The sequence below is a fragment of the Lytechinus variegatus genome, chromosome 2 (genome assembly GCF_018143015.1).
Source record: "Lytechinus variegatus isolate NC3 chromosome 2, Lvar_3.0, whole genome shotgun sequence".
Classification (NCBI taxonomy): Eukaryota; Metazoa; Echinodermata; class Echinoidea; order Temnopleuroida; family Toxopneustidae; genus Lytechinus; species Lytechinus variegatus.
Genome location: NC_054741.1, coordinates 11910537 through 11937474, shown reverse-complemented (window position 1 = coordinate 11937474; position 26938 = coordinate 11910537). Strand labels below are relative to the sequence as shown.

Genomic DNA, 26938 nt, shown 5'->3' with positions numbered 1-26938 from the left:
CCCTCTCGTTTTTCCGCAATTATATTCTGTATATAGTGTAGGTCTAGGCCTATAGGTCGCATAATATAGGCATTCATGCTCATTGTCAGACAACTAGTGTTAATAAAATTCATTTTTAATTCAACTAACTTCATTTGCATTTTGGATGATCAACAAAAGTTTTGTATGACAGGGTACGTATGGCGTTTTATATCAACTTTCTTTACCAATAACAACTTTAAAAAGTCGTTCCTTTCTTGAATAAATATATCTGTTGTGTTCGTGCTTTTTCACCCTTTGCCGGAATTATAACATTTGAATTATAATGATGGGGGTGATGACTTTGAGGATGATGTTGATGAGGATGATGACTTTGAGGATGATTAACAACAACATTTAGAGAGTCATTTAATCCGTAAAAAAAAAAAATCATTAACACGTCCTTACATGTCTATAGACACTATAGGGCAAAGACACATTATGTTGCTAAATCACTATAATATTCATTTTCAAGGGAAGTAGTCTCGGCCGGTACTTCCTCAGTAGTCAGGAGGCCGATTGAGAAACAATAGATATTTTGCACGTAACTTGGGCCGAGGGCAAGGCCGGTATGATGTGGACACGAGGCCGGCCTTGACTACATCCCTTCCATCCTCTTTCCTTATTTTCATGACATTATCCCATACCCTACATTCATAAAAGAAAGAATATTCTAGTATTTCTGAAATGAAAATTATATTTCGCTGCTATTATGTGAGTTGTAAATAATGTTGCGGCTTTTCTTTGGACAAGTCCACCCAAACAAAAAACAGCAAATCAACAAGCATAACATTGATTTTTAAATGATGGGGTGGACTTGACCTTTAATAGTATTAGATTGCATATATGGAAATTAGATTTGTTATGAGTTTGATGCCCTTTCTTCTGCTTCTCATCCTCCTCCTTTTGTCTTCTTCTTCTTCTATCTCTTTAATTCTTCCTCTTTTTTCGCGATGTTATCAAATTAAACAAAATAATTAAGTGAATAAAAAAATCTGCTGGTTGAGTTGATACAAAAGCTGGATTGTTTCGCAATATTGTTTCATGATTTTCAACTTCCAATCGAAATATCGTTTTTTTTCTCACGGTTACTTTATACAATGGATCAGTCAACCATTATCTGTAAGTTTCTACTTTTGATGAGGGGGTCATAGGTTCGAAACTATTTGATGTACTTTAAAGTAGGTTTACATAAATATGGCGTGCTGTGGTTTCCTTGAGCAGGAAATTTTCTCACATTGTGCTTCACTTAACCCAGGTAAGGTGAATGAGTTCAGGGCAGGATTAAGTCCTTGAATGTACTGAGTGCTGGAGACGGCAGCTCGAGCGAAAGTTGGTGTAATATGTCCTATAGTGCGCCTCGAAATAGACTATTACTTGATAGACATGATAGAGGGCATTGTATATATTCCAAGCATTTGATATTAATATGTTTGTGTTCAAACTGACTCTGTGCATGTAAACATATATGAATATAAACATGTTTTTGTGTTTTTTATTAATAAATCATCAATATACAAAATATGTTCACACCATATCACATCGTTATATATACAAGCGTGTGTATTGTGTTTTAGGGAGAGTGTTTACTTTGTCCAAAGTTGGTTCACGTTGACATTTTCCTTCTAAGAATATGTTTTAAAAATAAAATAATTATAAAATGGAGGGGGTATATGCACTCAAGGGAAAGATAAAAAGAAAACACTTATGCGATATAATTATAATACCAATTTTTGCGACTTATTTCTTAATTTCGTTAAAATAGAGCATCCATGTTAAGTTTCTGTCAACTCTGTAAATAATCTAATTATTAAACATAAATTCTAAAATATGAGTTGTTTCATACGACATTTTGTTAGAATATGAAATATTTGTATCATCTTCATACAGAATATAGGAAACACGCTGGGCGAACGATTATGTAATTGATACATGAAATGAATAGATGGGTGGCCAAGTGGCGACCCTTGTGGTTTTCCACAAACAGTATCATACTGTTGTCTAGATTTCGGATTAATAATAAACGTAACGTAACGTTTTAATACTCCGGGTATTCAATTCACTTTAAAAAAAGAGAGTGAACACACGTCTTGTCGAAACGTCATGGTGTATATACGCTATTCTTCTTTGCCATGGAAATCTTCAGAAGTTACATCCGATATACGCTATAATAAACCTAATAAAATAAATTTTTAATTCAATATAGATTTGATCACTTACGGTTTATTCATTAAAAAAAGTGTTTATTCTGTCGTTTGAAGGAGTAACCTGTCATATCGCCTTTTTGTGTCATCATGAATTGGACATGTAAGTTATCGTAAGTTTGCGCCCTTGATACCCCAGCCCCCTCCAAAAAAGAAGGTGAATGCACCAAAACTATAGATACTTTTAATGGCAGTTTTTTTTTAATTAGGTCTGTCGTTTTTATTACTCGCATGATTGATCTAAGTAAATGTATCATTTCACGCTATATGAAAATTTTGTAACCACCTATATTGAAGGCATACAGTCAGGATCCAGAGTTTGCAGCTCATAAAATTTGTTATAATCCATTAATTTAAAATAATTCTTATATACTTCTGAGGGTGACCAGTAGGTGAGGCAAGCACGAATATTTGTTCCAGGTGCCTATATAATATACACCTATTGCTACGCCAAAACCGAGTTCTCCCGAATATTGTTCTGGAACAAATCTCGATTTAGCGCAGAATCTCAAAGAATAATTGACTTGAAGCAATTTTGTCCATTCCGAATAAAGCCGTATGCCACCAGAATAGTGGCAAGGATCGAGGCCATAGGTGCCCAGAATCGAGCCGAATATGACCCGATTGGTCCGATTACGGTCGAATGATGACCCGAATGTTCACCCGAACATGCCGAATCGGCATTGCTAATCGGAACAAATACGGCCAAATGCGCCGAGATTGGATCATTACGCCCCTAATGATACGAATAGGTCCGAATATGCCCCGATTACTCCACATGCCCCCCCCCCCCCCAATCAAGCCAAATGTCATCCGAATATATCTCAAATGTGGCCCAAATGAAATTTGTTGTGGTCACATTCGGGATTTCAAAACGAGCCGAATGTCATCCGAATATAATTATTATCTCAAATGTGGCCCGAATGATATTTGTTGTGGTCACATTCGGGATTTCAAGACGAGCCGAATTCCTCAGCGAATGTGGTGTCCGAATCCCTCCCGATTTTTTTTTTTTTTGCATTCGAGGAGGGAGAACAGAATACTCCCGAAACCATCCAAATTCGAGCCTTTGGATATATTCGCAGCTGATTCGGTTCCGGAGTAACCCTTACTGGACAGGCCTTCCGAATTCTGCTCGGGACAGGGGTACTTTAACATGAGCCTGAACAAAATAACAGAATAACAGGAGCCGCCGAACAATTTTGAATGGGGAGCAGACGAAATCACAATCAGAGATGGTCGTTGCTATTTCATTTTTCACTTGTTTAATATTTAAAAGGGGGGTTTCAGCACCCACACCGTCCCCATTCCATTACCACTAGAATAAAACAAGTGACAAAAAGGCCTACTCATCAAATTCACTTACTTTTAAGTGTGGAAATCTCAATCCCGACGAATTGTATAGGATCACGAAAGAGATGACGATCACGGCAATGAATGTCACTATCTCGACATAAGTCGTAATCTTAAATCGATTGAATGAGCGTACTGAATCAAACTTTGCCAATATATCCGGCAATAAACGCACTTTCAAATTATTACTTTTCCCACGACGTCTGACTTTTATTTCATATAAATTGTATCAAGAGATATTTGTTTTGTTATTGACGTAAGTTGCATTGACCCCAAGGTATATAGATTCGCAACGATGCACTCTGACAATCATATAAATATCAATAGATATAAGAATATCGTCAGACTCAGTTGAAAAAGGATTCCACTGCGTTTTATTTTCTCAGAGACTCAATTCTTATGTAAAGTGGAAACTAAAGTTAGAATATTTCAAGGTCATTGGTATCTGCATTTATTTTGTTCTATTAGTTACGGATAATTCATTATATGAATAACCAATGGTTCATGTCATCTAGGTCAAAAAGTCATGGGCAAGTTGGTTGAAGGATGGTTACGTTTTTTCATAGGCATTAGTATTCAGTTACATTTTGATCGAGAGGCTTTTCAAGAAAAAAAATGTGCACTAAGACTTTATCCAATTGCGATGTCAAGAAAAGATTCTTGTTCGTAAAGAAAGGACCTACCGTTTGACATCTTATCCGAAGTGTAATTAAATACTTTGGAGAACGATGACACGACATTTGCTCCGGCGACAATTACTCTGGGCTTTATTTCGTCATCTATATTCTAGGGAGACAATGTCCTGTCCCTCGGGCATGCCGGCGCTTATGTGTGCATTTTTTTAGTTAACGCCCTCATTGTCAAATCTCCTTCAAACAATAAGACTTTTAATTTGGGGGTTTTGGTTCGTTTTATTTGAAGGCCTACCATTAAGGGCCCTTTTGAAATAGATTTCCAGTTAAACGCCGCCACTTAAAAACTAATTAATTCCTTTTACATTGGGTCACTGTTTAGCGAAATCATTAAAAATTGAAAATTTCTTTCAGGACTACATACGAAACAAACTCAAACTGAACAATATCATGATGTCTATACCATTTCGCGTGCAGAGTAGTAACGAAGCCACAATAAAAAGAAAAGGATTTACCAGTTGGTCGTGCATGCACAGAAAATGATATAACAATTAGTTGACAAATTTCGCATTCATGGTCACAAATACAGAATAAACATCATTCTTTGTGACTTTTAAAATGATTTACGTCACAAATTCCTCTACAAAAAGATGAATAATATACAAGAAATTACATTGTGTACAGCCATTGGTCGATATGACCGTGTTTACTTTTTTTACGGTTAGCAGATCTTTAGAGAATGCTAAATGACCGTAGAGGATCCTGAATCGAATTTGACATGTTTGAATGATTTCATGGAATTCAAAAGGGTTTATTTTGGAGTCCAGCATACTTAAACTGAAGTGAACTTAATTGAATTGAATTAATTAAATATATTATTAGAATTAAGAAATCCATCATGGGACGAAGAAAAAGAAGAAGAAGAAGAAAAATAATAATAAGAAGAAGAAGTAGTAGTAGTAGTAGTAGTAGTATAGTAGTAGTAGTAATAGAAGAAAAAGAAGAAAGAGGGAAAAATAAATAATTAAGTAAATAAATATTACATCAACTGCGAAGTTTCGAGCTTGAAATATGACATACTATGTCGCTTATGAGAGAAGCATTTTTTTTTTTGGGGGGGGTTGAATAACAGATACACCTAACCCATATACCCTGCCTCTGCTTATTGGTGGCCATGCTCCCTCGCAGTAATTGAAACTTGCGTTTTTTATCAGCTGGCAACCGGGATTGCTTTAACTTGTCTTGGAAGCCCTTCCATTCACAAATTTGTTCTGTGGCCTCTGTTTGGGGGGCAAGAGATGGGTGATAAACAACAACATTAGCAAAATTATGCACATAAAACTCATGTTCCACACAACTCTAAATATATCATGTGAAAAATCTTAACAGCAAATCACTTTAAAATGGTGCAACAAGATAATCCACCAATAAAAAAGGTTTATAATGCTGATCAGTGTGGTACATTCCCCCTTATCATTGGTATGTTTTCATATCTGACTACTGCAAAAGCATGACTAAGAAATTGTAGGAAACCAACAAACTAACTAATCATCATAAGTGTATCGGTATAATAATGCAATTTTTTAATAACTGTTCTCTCTCCATTTGCTATACAGGGTCTCCTATATCTACTGTAGGATCACTGATAGGACAAACAAGATACACGATGATCTTATTCAAGATGGCATCACTAGAGGGAGAAGTGAAATCCTGATGAATGGTTGAAGATTTCGGCCAGGGTGACGACCATGCGTATGACGGAGATCGTCCGATTCTTCTTCGTCCTCGTCATCTCCTCCATGAGCATGACGGTTCTCTGTCAGTTCTACCTTCTCTACCAGAAGAACTACCAGGACATCACCTTCGGAAGCAGGCAACTCAAAGGTGTGGAGCAGAATGGAAAGGTCCTTGAGAGGGCGTTCCTCAAGCAGGTGTACCAACTGAAGGAAGGAGACATATCTGAGCTTCTTTCGCATCGATTGCAGCAGCAAGATGAATCCTCCGATGACCGGAAATATGGCTATGTCGAGCCTGTTGTCCAGAGATTACACAACACCGGTAGGAATGACAACACTACTGACGCATCCAGGAAGATATTGAAAAACAACTCAATAATCCTGCCAGGAGATAGAGATGAGATCGGGAGAAAGTTCTATGCCAGGTTTGCCCAGGAGCTGGAGACCAAGCAAAAGATCCTTGCAGTTTCGCCGACAATGTCGAAGGTTCAACGAATCAACACCTATGCAGAAGCCTACAAGAAATACAATATCTCGTCTAAGAAGGGCACGGTGGTTGCCAAAAATAAGCGAGGAGAAACCAAGGTCTTGGTGACGCGCCCTCATCCCTCACCTACCAATGCAACATATCTGGGACCGATGTTGGATTTCGGTGTGGACTTTGAAGAAACTGATGACTCCGGAGAACTGGTCCCTGGATATAAACGGATGGTTCATCCAAAAGGACACCATAGAGAAAGGTTAAAGAAGGTCGAAGACATAAAGACTCCTGGCATTTTAAATTCAACTATTTGGAAATCGTATATAGACTTGCATGAGTACAGGTACATCTTAAACCCGAAGCAAAAATGCCTCACAGACGAAGGGACATTCAAGCGTGTATCCTTGCTAATGATTGTTGCATCAGCGCCGAAGAATTTCGAACGTCGTGACGCAATAAGACGAAGTTGGGGGATGGCAGGACGGAGCACCGACATGCATCTTGAAACCGTATTCCTTGTAGGTGCTGTGTCTAGTAGGGAGGTCACTGATGACCTCAGTCGCGAACTCGTCAACTACGGCGACATCGTGCAGGAGGACTTCGTTGATTCCTACCTAAACCTGACTATCAAGACCGTGATGGGTCTTAAGTGGGCCAGCAGGTACTGCCAGAATGCCAAGTTCGTGATGAAGACCGACGATGACATGGCAGTCAACACGATCAAGATGCTAATTTACCTGCGAACAGCGCCCTCACGGAACTTTGTGGCCGGCAAGGCCGCCTTCAACTTTGATATCATACGAGACGTGTATAATAAATTCTACGTGCCATATTCTGTAACGAAGGATGATAAGTATCCACCATATTGTATCGGGATAGGGTATGTAATATCAATGGACGTGGTTCACAAAGCCTATATTGCCGCACTTCAGACACCACTCTTCCCCTGGGAGGACGTCTTCTTTGGGCTTTGTCTTCGACGGATTGGAGTGATCCCGACCATGATCAAAGGTTTCATGGGAGGAGGGTTCTTCGATGATGCCAAGGGAGGCATCCTGAAGACGGATCATACCTCACTAAATCGTTTAAGATCCTCTTACGTCATACATGACCTCACTGTGAAGCAGCTTGGAATGGTTTGGGGCCAGTGGGCTGGGTTAGCTCATTCGTAACAGCTACGGCCGAAAAAAAAACACGCGCCAATGGCCCATATTCTGAATTGGGTTTAACTAAACTCTGGTTTAAAGTTGTAGTTTAACTACGGATATGCCAATTAAAAATATAATTTAAATTTGTCAGCTCATTTGACACTCAAATTATTCATAAATGACTTGGAATGATTATTGAAATAGTTCTATTCATCAATGAAACTTATGTCAGTAGTCAAATAAAGATAGGAAACATAAATGCAATTTTGAAATTTGTTTGCTTCCCATAATTTTAGCATAGAGTTAGACCATGGCGGATAAGTCTAACTGGACTTCCGAATACGGGTCATTAACAAGGAAGCACACCATCTTAAGATTAGTAAATAGTCACATAGAAAGATATCACCTAGAGCAGGTCACATTGGAGTGTCCTTACACGACATCTCGTTTTTCGTGATTTATTCAAATGAAATCATCGATCAGTATAGAAGAAGAGACTGTCGCATCATGTTTTTCAAGTGTATAATAAATATGTCATTATTTTATAGTTTAATCATTATATCAATAATGCACATTATGTAGTGCAAAAAGAAGCTTTCTTTGAACACTTTCGAAGTATACTAATTAACAACGTCTAATTAATGGACTCATAATGTGACAACACCATGACCATATCGAACTGGCCTAAATCATCATTCCGACCCAGTCTATATCGTTAAATATTCTTCGTTTATTTCAACATTCCCGGTCCATTTTAATAATTTATGATCGGCCTATTCCAATATTCTGGCCCGTCATCTTTTACAATGTTTTTTACAATATGATTGTATCTGAAATACAAACATTTTGTTTTTTCCATGATTTCATCGACTTCAAACAATAATGATGATCGCACGATATCACTTTTTTTCTATAATGATGTGAATGTCCTGTACTATCAAATATTTTATTTCGTTTTTTTAATTCGGTAGCGTTCACCAAGAATCCTGGAGCCTTGCTTGTGCAGAGTATTTTCACTGTTCGCAATTGAATGATGATTTACCATGTTCCAAGGGGAAATCGTTGATATTAAAATATATGATGAATATGTGACGTCATCGGCTTTCCTCATTAAATGATAAAGTTTTATACAATACCTTAAATGAGGTGCCTACAACTATTTTCTTTTAAAAGTACAAAAAAAATGAAGAGTGAAAATTATATAAAAAATAATAAGAAAATCCTGATGGTAGAAAATTAGGAATGACAGGAACAAACTGATGGAGTGGAGGCTAGATATAGAGGCAATGAGGGACAGAGAGGGATAGGGAGAGAGAGTGGTGTGGGGGAGGAGAGCGAGAAAGGAGGGGGAGTAGTCCAGTGGCGTAGCTACGGGGGGCAGGGGCCTAGGGGGCACGTCCCCCCTGAGATTTGGTGTGCCCCCCAGGTGCCCCCCAAGAAAAAAAAAATGGCAGAGCAAAAAAAGGGAGAATTAAGAAGAAACGAAAAAGGGAATAAAGAAGAAGAAAGAAAGGAAAATAAGAGGAGGAAGACGAGTGAATGAAAAAATGTGAGGGGAAGACTTGAAAAAACCCAAATCTTTCATGTTACTATATAAAATTGTTGCTTGCGCTTCGCGCCAAAATTACCTGTTCGATGAGATTCACATCTTGCTCAATAGGCTGATATGGAGGAAGTTTTGAAGTCAATATAAACATATTTTAGCTCGGACATCGAGCTTTCATTATTATTTTGTTATTTACAATTTTAAGTGCTCTGTAAAATGTCCGTTCTATGGTCTACATATCAGCATTTTTAAGCTCACGCTGCCTTGTCACATTGTACGTTTGATTTGCCAAGTTCCTATTGTCTACGTGTATTCCATAATGTTCTATTAAACAACTGTAGAATGCCCATATTCTTGGTCTAAATCTTAATTATGCGCGATAGCCTGCATGTTGTTTATTTAAAATGTACTTAAATTATCCAGTTTCACATCAGAATATCAATAATTATCTGCTCAAGCTTCACGATCGTATTATTAATGATGTTGAGAGTGTCCCGCTTTTCGGTCTAAAATCCCAATTTTCTTCCTCTCGCGCTTCGCGCTCAAATCAATTGTTTGTTACATACCTATCCCATTTATCAATACAAAAAGTGCTTAGAATAACCATTTTTTAGGACAGAATGTCAAAAAACAATTGCTCGCGCTTCGCGCTCGCATTATTGTAATATAAACCGTCTTCGCCGTTAACTGTAAGCAGTCCTTAACATGTCTCTTTTCGATATGCTAGAAATTTCTGCTCGCTAGACGTTCGCAGTAATCTAGTTACATACGAATCTTGTTCGAATATTAGATTTCCAGAACAAAATACATGAAAATAAACAACAACAAAAATCGCTCGCGCTTCGCGCTCGCAGTTTTTATGAGATTAATTTATGTTTATGTTGTTTTATAAGAATAAAACTAAGAAGTGACTGATCGGGGAAAATAAAGGTAAAGATAATTTCAGGCCCCATCCCCTATTGGCGAAAGTCGGATCCGCCCATGTGACACATACATACATACACCGGACAAAAACGGTGCCCCCCCCCCCTGAAAAAGCAAGAACCCCCCAGTGCCCCCCAGGAAAAAATTCGAGCTACGCCACTGGAGTAGTCTGCTCTGCAGACTCTGAATGGCTCATGGTGGGATCTCTGTGCGCGCTGATGCTGGTTTGCGAACCAGCCTGAAATGGCGAGCGAAGCGAGTCTGCTATGCAGACTCGTTGAATCAGCTGTGGTACACACAGTGCAGATGTGGGTTTACATAAATTAGAGGGGGGGGGGGGGTGGGAGAAGCGAAAGGAAAAACAACATGGAAAATAACATTCTATTTCTAAGTGAAATATAAATCATGTATCTTATACATAGCAAATTTACGGATAACTTCCTGAAAGAAAGACACATTATATTGATAGTAACTTAGTTAATGAATAGGTTAACATGTCTATTCTGATAAAATACCTTAAGTGTATACCTTAGGAATATAATATTTTCAAAACAGATAATCACACAGAGAGAGAGAGAGAGAGGGGGGGGGCTCTAGGGGCGGCATGAGCTTGAGGATAGAGGACAGAGGGAGGTGCCGTGCCGAGTGGTCTAAGGAGCCTGGCTCAGTGGCTATACATAGAAAGTCCGGGTTTGATGCACAATTCTCTTTTATCCTGCTTTCAAGTAAATGGAAATACTATATGCATTATTGATAACTAGGTGTGTTCTTGTTTAAAAACTACATGTATATATTTTCATCATAAAGGTGACGAACAATGTATTTAATATTATCATCCTGCTTTATAAACGTATAAAATAATTTAATTCAATGAGTTTTCATGCGGGGTTATCATTTTTGCAAACAGTCTGCTTGTGATGACAACACTCCTGCAAATGTTTTATGTTAGAATTATTTGGTAGTAGATCATATTTGTTTAGCATATATTTTCTCTATGATTCATGCCAAAAACAGTAACTATTGTGAATGCAGAAGAAAACAATAATAAATCAAATCAAATATTATACAACACGTGCACATAATATACTAACCATTCAGAGATACGATTGGTTTATAGAGATTATATTAGTATATATATCTCTATGAGATATATACTAGTATATATTTCCAACATTTTCAACCTGATATGTTATAATCTTGAATATAATAGGGATACTTAAAATATGTTTTGTTAATTATATGTCAAAATGTACAAAACAAACTAAATGGAAATGAACGAAGTGAAATGAAGTATATATATTTCTATGGATTGGATCGACCCAGTCAAATCACAATACAAGAGAGAGAAAATGCAGTAGACCGAGTGGGGCAAGGCAATATAGAAAGATAACAATGCTCTGAGAGTCTCAGGTAAAAAAAAGGAGGAGGAGGGGGGGGGGATTACGCAATCTCTACGGGGACGGATTCTACAACATAGTAAATCTATTGTCAATAGCCCTTCATGACAAAGCAGTCTTTGTCGAAAATCGGTGGAGCAAAGCAGCAGTTTCGTCGTGGACTCAGGACAAACAGCTTATTTTCTCTTTTTTTGTAAGTTCAGAGTCTTACGACGATCAGCTGTGCCGTTTCAAAAATTTTCGACAAAGAACTCTCAGCTGCTCATTGCGATTTAACGGGCATTTTCAATAGATTTTCTTTCTTGTAGAAACCGTCCCCACCGCTTTTGCTAAAACTTAAACGAGTGCCGTGTCGTGTCGGAATGTGCCTTGGATCACGATGCCCTTACTCCTTAGTTTATAAATTCAGAGGAGTACGCTGTACAAAGTGGTCTAGCGCCATCTGTTGTTGAAAACATTATAATGTAACGACTTCGCACAATGGTGCAGTCACAAACTGAAGTGCAAAAGTCGGTGTTTCGTTAATAAAAAGAAGAATTTGAATTGTTTTTAAATTGAAAGATGGTCGATTGATTGATTGATTGATTGATTGATTGGTTGATTGATTGATTGACTGATTGATCATTGGTTGATCATTGGTTGATCATTGGTTGATGATTAATTGATTGATTGATTTGTCGAGTGATTGATTAGTCGAGTTATTGATTATTGGTCACATTGGTTCATCATCATTCATTCAATTCAATATACACTTATTTTAGTCCATTTTCGAGAAATAGGATTTTATCTTCCGATGGTCAATGGTTGGTTGATCGAATGAAATTTGAATCAAAACTAATTAATTCCCTTCTCACGAGAAAACCATGCAGCATGAACACTGGCCTATTATACGAAGGGTTAGTTAAAGGAGTACTCCAGGATGAAAATGATATTATTTGGACAGATTAAGAAAAAATACACAAACAAAACACTGAAAATTTGATCGAAATCGGACAAGGAATAACAAAGTTATGGCATTTTAATAATTTGCATTATTCCAATGAAACATTTTTAGGCATATCTTTATGATTATTCAATGAGCAAACTGATGATGTCATATTTCCACTTAACTTTTTGTAAAGTTATTAAACTTAGGTTTATTCAATTATTTTTCCTTCAAGAACCAAAGATATTTGATTAAATGCATTCAACTTATTTCATTATGGGAGACATAATTGTATTAAAAAATGAAACAATTATGATTTCAAGTAATAAAATAAGAACAAGGAAATTGGGGATGTGACATCATCAGCCTATCTAATGAATATTTATGTTGACGTGCATATAAACAATTATATTGGTAAATTTTAGAATTCAATAACTTCGCTATTTGTTGTATTTATGATATTTTTGTCAGCATTTTGCTCTGTAAATTTTACTATGATATTTATGTATACACAGATATTTTCGGCCCGGAGCATCCCTTTAGGACATTTATTAAAGGATAAGTCCACCCCAACAAAAACAAATAAAATGAGAAAAATCAAACAAGCATAACACTGAAAATTTCATCAAAATCGGATGTGAAATAAAAAAAGTTGTTACAATCTAACATTACCCTTGTTTTTCACATAATTTCACAAAACAGTTTTCCTGGTCGCAAATAAGGGACTGATGACGTCGCCCTCGCACTACTTCTTTTATATTTTATTACGAAATATTCTAATTTTTCTCCTTATTGTCATGTGAAACAAAGTTTCATTCCTCCTAAACATGTGGTTTTGTTTTAACATTGTATGGTTCAGTCTGAAAGTTGCATCCTTATTGTTAAATATGTACAAACTGAAATATTGTATAATTCAAACAATAAAAAAAAACAAAGAAATAGCGAGTGAGGGACATCATCGACTTTCTGTCACTGAATTCACTCTTCTTTGAAAAATAAGGGAAACTTTGAAATGACATATAACTTTTTCATTTTGATTCTGATTTTGATGAAATTTTAAACATTATGCCTGTTGGATTTTTCTATATTGATTCAAATCAACATTTTTCTGGGGTGGACTTGACCTTTAATTACAAGAGTAAAGAACTCAACGAATAAAGGGGCAGTTACAGGTGTGAACATGCACCCCTATAGTTTTAAAGGTCAAGTCCATCTCAGAAAAAGGTTGATTTGAATCAATATAGAAAAATCCAACAGGCATGCTGAAAATTTCACCAAAATCAGATGTAAAATAAGAAAATTATGACATTTCAAAGTTTTACTTATTTTCAACAAAATAGTTATATGAACGAGCCAGTTACATCCAAATGAGAGTATCGAGGACTCACTCACTCACTATTTCTTTTGTTTTTTTATTGTTTGAATTATACAATATTTCATTTTTTACGAATTTGACCGTGCGATCAGGACCTCCTTGCCTGAAGCACAAAATGTTATGATAATGGAATTCCACGTGTTCAGGGAGGAATGAAACTTCATTTCACATGACAATGACGAGAAAATAAAAATATTTCATATTTCATATAGGCCTAATAAAAATTTTCAAAAAAATAGTGAGTGAGTGATGTCAACAACTCTCTCATTTGTATGTAACTGGCTCGTTCATATAACTATTTTGTTGAAAATAAGCGAAACTTTAAAATGCCATAACTTTCTTATTTTACATCCGATTTTGATGAAATTTTCAGTGTTATGCTTGTTGAATTTTTCTCTTTTTATTCAAATCAAGTTTTTGTTGGGATGGACTTGTCCTTTAAGTTGTGCCAACAGGAAGGAAAAATGTCAGAGATATAGAGAGGGGGAGGGGGAGGTGGAAATAAAGAAGAAAAGAGTCTAGTCTCTACTACGAATGATGAATAAAAATGACATCATCTTATACAAAAATGGGTAAAAGCGCTCCATGAGGGTTAATTACGTGAGCAATCAACATTTGACGTCATCTGAAATTTAATTGCAATCCCTGTATGAAGATGAGGCAACCATGGCAAGGCATTCATTCGTCCCAAAACAAATGAAAAACTAAGAATTGTATATCCAAAGACAACATTTAATTTTGATGATTCAATCATATCACAGCCCCGATCACACTAAAAATTAGGTCTGAAAATATTTTTATTTGGCAAAAATTTTTGCACGATGGCGAAACAAAATTAGGCTAGTGCCCTCTACGATGTGAATTTAGCTGCACAAATTGGAATATGGCGGTATCAGCGCTGTCATTCCTTCGCAAGGATCAGAAATCAAAAGAATTATCTGAGAAAGCTCCAAAACCAACAGGTTCCACGTTAGGTAAACATTTGTTACCCGACATTTATTTTTTTTCTCTGTAAGATTTTGAATATGTAATAATTTGTATGTGGATGGATATATTTGATTTGCTGTTGTTTAACGTTGTTACTAGATTGGCATTTGCATTCTCCGACTCTGTCCAGAATTCAGTCTACCTCAGCTGCACTACCGCCGGCCAGGCCAGGCATGGTGGCCAGGCGCGGGCGGCCATACTTAGGGTCGGGGGCGCGCTTAGCCTGGACTCCTGGAGCTCATGCATGGAGAGTAATACCTCCAGCAAAGTTTGTGCAGGCTCCACTCCACTTCATGCTAGTACACTAGCTAGACAGCTGGCAGCCGTCTGTTTCGAGGAGTTTTTTAAACATTTTTAAAAATTTCTCCTCGTGCACAGACGGCTCGCTATCGTGCAGCCACCATCATGATCATTAGGGGACTTGCAATGCAAAATCCCCCCGTTGGGGCTCTTCAATTTCTGTCTTTAATGAATAAAAAAATTGACAATTATTGCGACCAAAATGCAAATTAATATTCCCGGACCTCTTGGCATTAATTGCCAAAAAAGGGTGAAAAATCAAGTTAAAAGGAACAAAAACAGTGACTTACCTCGACTGTCACGCAAATTCACTTCCCCGTTTTGTCCGATCTTAAGTACATAAACATATGGCCATTGAGTCCCCTGTACAGATTGCGCTAGAACTTCGGTCTCTGCACTCATTCAATGAACTTGTTCTCAGTTATATCTCTATGTGTGGCAAAATAAGGGTGGCAATGTTTGGCTTATTTCTCTTTTTCTTTGGGGCAAATGCTTTATTTTTTTACACTGACAGTTTCCATTAGACCTGTTATTCATACAACTTGGCTCTTTAAATTTGATTCTTTATATCATTTTTTTCTTAATTAAAATAGAGATCAAAAAATGAAAATTTTCTTGCCATATTACTTTCACCAATAGAGGGCGTACACAAAAATATGCCCAAAATTCAAGTTTTTGAGCGCTCTGGTGAATACAAAAATTATTTCCACATTACTAATGAAATAAATTAAAACTGTATGGAAATTAGTAATTTTGGTCACAAAAGTAATATTTTAATGATTTTTTAAAGTGTGTGCTCAATACAGCATTGGCATACCATAGTCCTACCTGTAGATTCTCCACAGGCCAGATGGTAGCAGTGAACAAGTGGGTCTCTGTATTTGGTGAGTGAAGCCAACGGAGTTCAGCTGAACAACCAACATAACAGAGTACCGACAATGACTGAAGCTTTTGGTCTACACCCCACCTAACCCAGGCCCAGGGAGCGCCGGAACGCGTAGTGGTCCGGCGCCCAGCCCAGGAGCTTACAGTGTATTTACCCATACTCACGGGACAAGGGTAGATTATGGTCAAAATATCGAGTAAGATAACCCCAGTCTCGGTCGGCCATTTTGTTATGATTCACAACAAAAACGGCCAATCGAGACTGGGGAGGAGAGAACTTTTCAGTTTTTTGAGGTTTCAGTCTGTGCCTCGACGTCAGGATTCTACCACTCGTTAGACCTTCATCCATAAGATCGGTGTTAGTGCATAATTTCTGTTTTCACAATTTATCTTGCTAGATGTTTTGACCATAATCTACCCTTGTCCCAAGAGTATGGGTAAATACACGGTAAGCTCCTGGGCGCTCCCTGGGTTACACCCCCTAGATCTACCCCACTTTGGGACGGTTAACTCGATCGGATATTCTGAGTGACAAAGATGGTATCAAAAAAAGTTTAAAAGTAAAATTTATAAAAAAATATGAGAAAGAAAAATAGCTAATTTCTTACTCTTCACCCATATTTCACTCCATGTCCATCCTCCTGTATCCTCAAAATTGGTGATTTTGGGTCAGTATCTATTTCCTCACATGTATTATTCACTGCCGATTTCAAAACATCGCATGCGATAGGTTGCAGGTCAATTTATGCTGTTTGACCTGCGACCTATCGCATGCGATGTTTTGAAATTGTGTTTTGAACTTGCCCCATTTGTTTTACAATTACATCAGCCAAATCTAATAAATAGCTAGACAGCTGTCTGTTTCGAGGATTTTTTTAACATTTAAAAAAAAAAATTCTCGTACACAGACGGCTCGCTATCGTGCAGCCACCATTAGAGGACTTGCAATGCAAAATCCCCCCATCGGGGCTCTTCAATTTTTGTCTTTAATGAATAAAAATTGTGAAAATTATTGCGACCTAAATGCAAATTAATATTCCCTCTTGGCATTAATTGCAAAAAAACAGAAAATTCAAATTAAAAGGAACAAAAACAGTGACTTACCTCGGCTGTCGCGCATATTCACTTCCCCGTTTTATCCGATCTTAAGTACATAAACATATGGCCATTGAGTCCCCTGTACAGATCGCGCTAGAACTTCGGTCTTTGTATTTGGTGAGTGAAGCCAACGGAGTTCAGCTGAACAACCGAAATAACAGTGACCGAAGCTCTTGGTCTAATAAATAGCATGCTTCATTAAGAGAATGGTTGTAATTTTAAAAATATCCATACAAAAACATACTTTTTTTTATGTTGATTGTTCAATGAAACTATAATTCAATATGTTACTCCTATTAGAGACAGAGTTACTCAATACCCTTATTTCATTCTTTCATAGATTTTCCAGAGTCCATTGATGATCAGGCACTTTGACAGATTTTGGTAAACATCACAAAAGAAATCCCAAGCAACCAAGATGAAGAGCAGAAAGAGAGGACGACCTCCTGCAGACTCTTCTGACAAGCCTGCAGCTAAAAAGGCTGCAATCAATTCCCCCACTCAAGGAAAGACCAGAGCCACTTCCAAAACAGTGCAGAAGCCTACGGTAAAGAAGACAGTGGTAATCAAGAAAGTTTCGGCTCCCGCGAGGAGCAAGAAATCTAAACAGACGGAGTCCAGCCGGGTAAACCAGAAGAAACATGCTCCAAATAAAAAGAAAACTCTTCCAATCAAGTTCAGTGGAGCCACGGGGAAGTCCTCGAGTGCAGAATCTGCTGAGAGAAGAGACCAAACAAAGCAGGATGAAGCAACTACTGAATTATTATCTGAGCCATCAATTGAAATGGAAGATGAACACAATTACAGCAAAGATCCTAGAGGTTTGTACTGTCGTACATTTGACTATGTATTTAATAACAATGGACAAATGTTTTCATCGAAATGTCTCATGTATTTGGCAATTGATTGAGAATGTAAATTGATTCCTGTTGATGAAAAGAGCGGTTTCACAAAGTTATTCACATGCCTGTAGATCTTTAACTAGGATATGACAAAGCCAAGTATTTGTGTTTCAATCACATAAGCATAAAATTGAAGCATGTGCATGTATATTAGAACACAGAAGGGAGACCTTTGAAAGACCAAAATTTGGAAAGGTTTTACAGCAGTCTCCAAGATAAATGAAATTTGTCATTTTCTGTGGAATGGCTCCAAAAGACTCCTCAAATAACTCAGAAAAAGTGTTTGATACTTCTTTTAATACTGGGCTTAGACTAGTCCTATAGAGATATAGATATTTTTCAATGGTCTTTCAGAGATCTTTTATGCAACAAGCGACCGCGTAGCCAGGATTTCATTTTGGAGGGGCAGTAATGCACACAAAGGGAGGGGGAGTTTCCCCCTCCCGCGCAAAGCTTTCGGTGTTTCATAAATTAAAATGAAAAGGAGCCGTCTCTCTTGTCTGTAGTACCTATATCACCTCCAATTTAGTTGACTATAGTGTGATTTTGAACCTTGTTTTCAAAAGTGATTGTGAACGCACAAAAAGGGGATAAAATGGAGAAAATTAAAATAATAATTACATGGAGAGCTAAAAAGATATATCAAGTTTTTTTCCAAAGATAAGGGTCCTCTGATTTAAAGGAATGCTTCCCTTGGAAAGATTTTATTACAAACAATCTTTAATTCGCAAAACAGAGGAGAAAAAGGTTATATGCTGGGATGAAGATATTCCTTCCCGCCCTGAGCAATGAAACTCTGAAATTTCAAAGGGCGGACGTTTCTTCAAATACATATCTCTTACACCCCATCGGCTTTAATTCTATTGATTTCTAAGATTATTGAACTTCATTACAAGGAAAAAAGTGCGCAAAAAGTTGAAACTTCTGTGATTTATCCAAATTATATAAAAAAGGATGATTTCTTTGACTATTATCTTGAAGCGCTTCATTTTTCAAACTGAGGGCGCAAAACAGGACAGGAAAGGAATGTGCAGGGATCAAAATGAAGTTTAATAGAATTTGATAAAAAAAAAATTTTCAATACGACACGAATTGTATACCTTCCTCTTTTTAAATTAGGTACCTGTTTGCCCCCAAATTATGGTTGTTTAGTAATGAGCTGAAAAGTGGGAGAAGTTGCCTATATTGAGGTGACGGCAGAAATTGAAATAAAGATTTTACCCACCCGGAGTCGACCCGACCAGAAGTTGCACGATCAATTTGAAAAAAAAAGATAACTTCATATACTTTGGACTAACCTTACTCTAATTCCATGGAGCTATAAAACATGTCTAATTCCCCGGGGGGGCACTTCCATTCACAAGTGCACGACCATGGGGTCTCGAAAAGCACCCTAAACACGTAATTTCCAGTCTGAAAATGAACCCCTTAACAAGTATTGGAAACAAAACGATACTCTTGGCAAATATTCCCTGAAATGAACCCCTAAACAAGTACAGGAATGTTTTATTGTTACGGGTCCTTCAGTCGCCGGCTTTACCTTATTTGGTTTAGTACGACCCCAGCTTCTACATCTCATGCGAATCGGACTCTGAACACGAAGTGTTGGGGCAAAAAGGACATCCTTTATAAAACATTTTAATTTTGTTTTTTCATCCCCGCAAATTCGACCCTAAACACGTAATTTTCCTAGGGAAATAGATACCCTTTTTTCATTATTTTTGTGTTTTTGACACCCTTATCACGTTACGTATGTAACGTGCCATATCGTGAAAAAGCCATCCTTTTTACATGTTTTTTTGGTCGCGCATGGTATCCACTCTTCAATGTAAGTGGCCCCCCGGGCTAATTCCATGCCCTAATGTCTGAATGTATATATTTGAGCTTTAACTGGCAAGAAACAATATATAGCTGAGGTGGAAAAACAGGGTTAGAGAAAAGGTGAGGGGATACAGAGGAGAACTGCAATATTGTCATTTAACCGCGTGCAGCGCGGAAGCATAATTCATATATTTTAATTTAGAGCAAGAGTGAAGGAGTTTCTCTTTTTTGAAAAAATAAAGAATGAAAAAAAGATAAGAAAAACCCACAAAGCTACCTTTCTTCCCTTCCTCCCTTCGCTTTTCCTTTTCTCCTCTCTTTTTTCACTTTTTTTTTCTTTTTAGGGACGTTTTTCCTCTGAAAGATCAAGCAATGGTCTTACAGTGGTCTTTCAGAGATCTTGCTCTTTGTGAAATGAACGTTTAAAGGACAAGTCCACCCCAACAAAAAGTTGTGTATTTAATAAAAAGAGAAAAATCGTAACAACAATAACAACTAAAATTTTCATCAAAATCGGATTTAGAATAAGAAAGGTTATAAAATTTCTAAGTTTTGCTTAATTTCACAAGACAGTTACACAATCCTGTTTCATATGCAAATGAGGTGAGTGATGACATCACTCATTATTTCTTTTGTTTTTCATTATATGAAGTATGGAATGTTTCCAGTTTCTCCTCATTGTCATGTGTTATTTCTCCATGAACATGTGGAATTATCTTTTTTCTGCAAAGCAGAGCGAGACTATAGGCGACGCTTTTCTGATGGCAGCGGCTTCGTTAACATTGAAATCTTAGCCAAGGTTAAGATTTTGAAATGTCATCACAAGTAATAATAACGTTGAAAGTATATGGACCTAGTTCATAAAACTTGGACATAAGGATGATGGTGTATCACTTAATATTTTAATATTCTGCCTTAGTTTTGGGTCACATGACCAAGGTCAAAGGTCATTCAGGGTCAACGAACTTTGGTCATGTTGGGGGTAATTTTTTAATTGCCATCATAACTTTGTTTATGAATTTAGTTCTTGAAATTTGGAGATGATTCAGGCGAGACTGCCAGAGGCATTCCACTTGTTTTGTAACACAACTATTTCTGCAACAGGCCCCAGCAAAGTTGCCTTATTTTTATGAAACAAATGTCTGAACAAAACTAGAAACATTGTGCAAGTTCTACTGTACTCTTATCAAACCATTATATATTTTTATATCTCTTTTTTCTTTTCAGATGAACTGATGAAATTGAACCTGCTGATTTATGCCTGCCCTGTATGCAAGAAATATTCCTTTGATCCTCAGCAGATGACCAATCATGCAAGGACAATGCATGAGGGTAAAGTTGGTGTTATGCTTATGTTGCCGCTTCCAGACGTCAAGTTACCCAAGCTTGCATCCCCACAAAAACAGCAAGTATTAGCATCACCTCCGCCGACCAGGGTTGTAAGCCCGACTGCAGAGGGAAACAAGACAATGTATGGCTGCGACAAGTGTGATAGACAGTTTGATCGTGCTAGACAGATGAATATGCACAGATGCCTCCAGATGAGCAAGAGGAAGTCATCGCCCCGCAGGGGAGAGGAAAGTACATTATCAAAATCTCCTAGTAGAGCAGAAGAAATGTTAACGCTAATGACTCCCAAAGAGAACAAGAAAGAGTCAGAATCAGAAACAGTCACATCTCACCTTGTCATTGTTGAGAATGAAGCGACAAACTCTGATAAAATTAAAGAAAGTGGAGTGGAAGATGGGAAGAAAATTCCCCCATACCTCCCAAGACGGCTACTGATCTTGTTGACTTTGAATCTCCACAGCAGTTTGGAGACAGCCCTACCAAAGTAAGGAGCTTTGAAGAGGATCCCATGGATAATGGCATTGATGATGATGATGATGATGGTATACCACCTACTCTAGGTGTCCATCTAAGTAAAGACATACCACCAGAGGACAGACCTGGCACATGGAAACTCTGCAAAAGAAAACATGTGACAGGGTGGAAGTGGGAAGCACAGAAAGTGACTGATGAAGAGATGAAGCAGATAGCTGAACAGGAAAATGAGAAAAGGGAAATGGACATGATTGAGGAGAAGAATGAAAAGGAGAAGAGCGAAATGGAGAGAAATAAGGAGGAGTGGAAAGGAGGACAGTGAAAAGGTAGAAGGTGAAAAAGAGGAGAGCAAGAAAGAGGAGGATGAAAAGGAGAGTGGAAAGGAGGAGAGCAAAGAGGATAAGAGCATAGAGGAGAATAGTGAAGTTGAAGAGACCCACAATCAGATAGATAAGATAGGCAGTCAGGTAAATATTCCTTCTACAGTATTGGGAGAAGATGATGATTATGAATTTTGTGAAGATGATTATGTAGAGGATAACGATGATGATGAACCTGTTCCATTTATACACAACCCAGAAGTGGGAAAGAAAATTGACCCTGATTCATTAATTTGCAAGTACAAAGCACTATCCGATATACTAGACGATGATATGATGAAACAGTGGGCTAACAAGGATCCTCCTACAGTTGATGAGTTAAACAAATATATCAAAAAAGTACACGGTGGACTACAGAGTCCTAATGGGGAAGCTCTTGATTTTTTCATGTGTCTTATATGTCGCAAGGTGTTCAAGACTAAGAATGTTATGACTCCTCATATATTTTCTCACATCGGATATCGTCCTTACATGTGTGTGCAGTGCGGATACAGTTCTACTCACAAACGTGGCTGGACAACTCACATACAGAAACATAATGATCATGAACTCAAATGCTGGCATGGCCAATGTGTTTATGTTGGGAAGGATGCAGAGGATCTGGATGAGCATAGGAAGACCCACGCTCCATCCTTACGTTGCATTCTTTGCGATGTTAAGTTCAAAGGTCAAAGCACCATGCTTGGTCATCTGTACATCAGCCATCGGGAGGAAATCAGGGAAGGAAAAGGGAAAGAATTCTACACATTAATGGCCACAGCTGGGCGAGCAAAGAGTCAGATTGTTCTATTTGAGTGTGATATTTGTGGACAGAAGTGCAAGACAAAGAAAAGCTACTACACTCATATAAGAACGAATCATGCCCAGCAATCTGGCTCAAAGAAAGCTAAAGGACGAAAGAATAAAAATGGAGAAAAAAAGAAGAGGAAGAGGATGAAGAAGCGCTCATCTTCCCGCAACTGTCCTATGTGTGGAATGGCATTTGAAGGTGAAGTAAAATTGACACGTCACTTGAACACGCATCCTTTTATCTACCGTTGCTCTATGTGTGAAGAGAAATTCTTGACATATGGCGCACTTAATGAGCATGTTGGGTTCCACAGGGCTGATCAGGAAGGAGAGTTCAACCCTCAAGACAAAATCAATGAGAGTCTACGAAGGAGTATCTACTTGGCTGGGCAGATGGATAAAGCACTGGAAGCAGACAAGGTGCAATGGGCGCAGCGCAGAACTGGAGCAGAAGCACCTAAGAGTGCGATGACAGGCTCCATCTTTGATGATTTAATGTCAAAGATCAGTATTCCTACTGAAATTGTAAGCAAAGAAGAACTAGAGGAAGTTGGGGAAGACTTTGTCAATCTGAATTACAAAAAACTGACTCCTTCCATATTACGATATATACATTTACGCTTTGGGAATGTTGAATGTGGAGTTTGTGGGAAACTCTTCCCAAAGGTTGGACTATGTAAGGATCATACTAAGAAGCATACAAAGGTAAAGGACTGCAAATGCCCCCATTGTGATTTTCAAGGTAAAAATAAGAAAGCTCTTGAAAGTCATTTGGCCAGGGTCCACAATGAAGGTGAATCGTTCCATTGTCCTAAATGTGATACCAACATAATAGGTGCTGATCTTTACAAGCATCATATGAGGAGACATGCTAAAGAAGACTCTGGACCTTACACGTGCACTTGGTGCAACACAGTTGAAGAGAAAAGGGAGGATATGAAGAACCATATCATGAACACGCACCCTATGATGCCATTGGCTGAGAGTACTAAGATAATGGGACAAGGGGTTGTCATCCACAGAGAGAAGGGAGCCCCTTTCTTAGTGTGTGAGGTGTGTAATGAAACCTTCCGCCGTATTTGTGATCTTCGCCGTCACATGTGGAAACATTCTTCTGTGAAGCGATTTACCTGTGATCTTTGTGACTATGGCTCTGACAAGCGTGGAAACATCATAAGCCACATGAGGAAACACTCCACTGAGAAGCAAGCAGCCTGCCATGTCTGTGGGAAGATGTACAAGACAATGCAGAGCCTGAAGCTCCATGTCCAAACTGCCCACCTGAAGTTGAAGCCGCACAAATGTGACCTCTGTGATTATGCTGCTGCCCAGCCAGTCCATTTACGTCGGCATGTTGTCCTCCACCACAACACTGGAGAGCGCCGTCGATTCCGATGCGCCATCTGTCCCGACTACAGGGCAACTGATCTGCAGGTTGTGAAACGACACTACCAGAAGAAGCATCCCAGTCAGAAGATGAACCTCTCCAAGTGCTGTCCACCTGATGCATTCAACCCATCCACTATGAAGAAAGACAAACACCAGGTTATCCAGGTGGTACCATCTGTACCTTCTCTGAATGAAACACCCGCTGTCAATCATGACACACCGATGCCGCCCGAGTCAACTCAAGAGATGGACCATGAGCAAGTGAACCAATCTCATGAAATGGATCCTGCCATAGTTGAAGTACAGACAGAACAACATCAAGAAATTCCTCAAGACATGACAGTTGAGGTAATTCTCCCGGAGGATCAAGGCCAGCTGATTGATATCAATTCTTCTCTTCCAGATGTTATCAATGCTTTAGCTTCACTTCAAGATTCTGAAATCATCACTCAGTAATACCCAAGTCAATTCCAAAAAATTCTAAACTCAACAAAGACTGATTAACAATAAAACATCAAATTTATAATGCTACACAGTCAATCCAACAAAATCTATTCTAAACTAAACAATGACAAATTGAAGAAAAAAAATTATGTGCGTGTTCATCAAAGTGCTGTTGGTTTGGCAATGTGAGTCAATTATGACACTAGTCACCACACTAAAATGATATGACTCTTTGCATCCTTCAAGTTAAGTCCTCACTAAATATTACAAATATTGCAAATGATCAAACATAATCAGCTATGTCAAAGACATGAAGGTGAAACCTTCTTAAAGATTGTAGAAAGACTGGTGTAGTAGAAGAATATTGATAAGCAATGCAATAGATTGTTAATAGATTGTTGGATAATTAGAAATATGCAGGAAACATTCTTCATTGAATGTCAATTTAGTGAAAATCTAAGACAATCTTGATTTTGAAAACCCATAAAAATTATACACAAGACACAGATAAATAATTGAGAACCTTCTTAAAAAGCCGAGGTTGTTATTAATTAAAAATAACCTCTATGCAGTATTGATCAGAGTATGAAATGATATACAAAGAAAAAACTGACACAGAAATGCTGTTACTTTCAGTTGCTGTTAGAAATTTACTGAATATGATGTAAGAGGTGAAGAAAGAGAATGCTTTTTATTATTTTGTTGTTATTAACCTTGGAATACACAAATGGTGCCTGTCCATGCTGCATTGATTGAGCTGAAATGAGTCAAATGAAATGCGGTAAAAGTTTCAGTTTGTTTGGTGTGACTAGGTTTTTGATGCAGAAGGGTCGGGTTATTTGGAAACAGAGATATCCTGACTCAAGAACCCTGTAACACAAAGCTCAATGATTGATTGTGGGCTGAAATTTTATGATTGATCATACACAATAGTCAATGCAATTGATTGTGGAAATCGGCACTACAATCAATCACTGAGCTTTATGTTACAGAGTCCGGAAGAATCCAACCCTACAGATGAGAGTCAGAATCTAGCCATGCACAACATTTTGCTTTTTGTTAATGAGAGTTGAACAGGAGAAGCTTGTTCTATACTTGCAGTTTACTTTTTTTTTTAATTAACCCTGAACATGCCAGATAGTTGTTGCTGTTTGGGACTTGTGTGTTTTAAGCTGTGCCAATTCTCCATTGTTACTCCTTTATCAAGTATAAACCTATATTATCATTGCACCTCAAAAAGATGATGGTTTTGTTATGTTAATGGAACTTATTTAACCATTCTTACTTTTTATTCATCAAGAAGATCATAAGTATTGTTTGTACTTTTGAACGTATTCTGACCAGTGTGTTAATATGTTTTATATCACTTGGTCACGCTGTTTGGATTTCTAATAATGCAAATTTTAGTCACATTTTAATGATATGTCATTGGCAATAATGTGGAGCATTGTGGTCCAGAGGATTAGTCTCCTGGCTTTGAAACAGATGGTCTTGGGTTCCAATTCCAGCCATGGCGTAATTTCCTTTGGCAAGAAAGTCATCCACATTGTGCTGCACTCAACCCTGGTGAGGTGAATGTGTACCTGGCAGGAATTAACTCCTTGAAATACCTCCACACTGTAAAGGGCTGCGGGGCTAAAGGCAGGGTAATGATATCTAAGTCCTTTGCGAGTGCATAGGGGTGTTTTCTGATAATGTGATTTGCTCTGTACACGAACAGCGTTATTATTAATGCAAAAGCTTTTGTATGTTTGAAGAAATTGAAGTTGGTTTTTCTGATGTTACTGCATTATGAGAAAGCTGCTCCAGTATCAGGAGAAATGTGACAATGCCGTTTTAACTTATATCAACCACAAATACAGTACTGGGCCCTGAAACACAAAGATCAGCGATCAATCGCTAAATGGACTTACTGCTCAATAACAATGTTACATGCGCATTTATTTCAAAATACTGACCAGGAACCAATCAGAAGTGTTCTTTCATATTTGCTATTCATCGCTAAGCTTTGTGTTACGGGCCCCAGGTGTACAATGCCATATCAAGGAATTATTCAACCATTGCATAAGACAAATTCTTTCAAGTAGGTGAATTGGTGGAACCTATTCAAGTCTTACACATATGATAAAAACAATGGGTTGATGGTGGATTATAGTGAATTTGTGCATAAATTTGATGAGAAATGCTATATATATCAATATCTATATTTGTATGCTCATGTAAATATTTTTTGTATAAATAGGACACAGTAATGAACTGTTTTTCAATTGATTATCATTAGTCTGTGTTCTTTGTTTTCAGTTAGAGATTACCTAGTTTGTTCATTTTCTGATAAAATTGCTTATTTATTGTAAATGATTTTACAAATATTCCCAAAGTG

The 26938-nt window shown here is 37.7% G+C and overlaps 3 protein-coding genes across 3 annotated transcripts; all 3 read left to right on the top strand.

Moving 5' to 3' along the window:
- The first annotated feature begins 36 nt into the window (after window positions 1-36).
- LOC121407332 lies at window positions 37-7648 on the top strand. Its single transcript, XM_041598368.1, has 2 exons — window positions 37-173; window positions 5824-7648. Exon 2 carries the CDS (start codon window positions 5956-5958, stop codon window positions 7594-7596), a length of 1641 nt encoding a protein of 546 aa, XP_041454302.1. The 5' UTR covers window positions 37-173; window positions 5824-5955; the 3' UTR covers window positions 7597-7648.
- Window positions 7649-14610: 6962 nt separating this feature from the next.
- LOC121407331 lies at window positions 14611-21771 on the top strand. The gene is made up of 3 exons (XM_041598367.1): window positions 14611-14713; window positions 17350-17830; window positions 20960-21771. The coding sequence occupies exons 2-3, from the start codon at window positions 17428-17430 to the stop codon at window positions 21568-21570; spliced, it is 1014 nt and encodes a 337-aa protein (XP_041454301.1). The 5' UTR covers window positions 14611-14713; window positions 17350-17427; the 3' UTR covers window positions 21571-21771.
- A 38-nt stretch (window positions 21772-21809) lies between these two features.
- Window positions 21810-24664, top strand: LOC121407330 (zinc finger protein 90-like). Its single transcript, XM_041598366.1, has one exon. It carries the CDS (start codon window positions 21820-21822, stop codon window positions 24568-24570), a length of 2751 nt encoding a protein of 916 aa, XP_041454300.1. The 5' UTR covers window positions 21810-21819; the 3' UTR covers window positions 24571-24664.
- The last annotated feature ends 2274 nt before the right edge of the window (window positions 24665-26938 follow it).

What these genes read in the sequence shown, in the direction of transcription:
- LOC121407332 (XM_041598368.1), top strand. Translation starts at nt 5,956, where the DNA reads ATGCGTATGACGGAGATCGTCCGATTCTTCTTCGTCCTCGTCATCTCC.
- LOC121407331 (XM_041598367.1), top strand. Translation starts at nt 17,428, where the DNA reads ATGAAGAGCAGAAAGAGAGGACGACCTCCTGCAGACTCTTCTGACAAG. An exon ending in TTACAGCAAAGATCCTAGAG is followed by an intron (nt 17,831 to 20,959) that starts GTTTGTACTGTC and finishes TTTTCTTTTCAG; the next exon opens with ATGAACTGATGAAATTGAAC.
- LOC121407330 (XM_041598366.1), top strand. Translation starts at nt 21,820, where the DNA reads ATGAAAAGGAGAAGAGCGAAATGGAGAGAAATAAGGAGGAGTGGAAAG.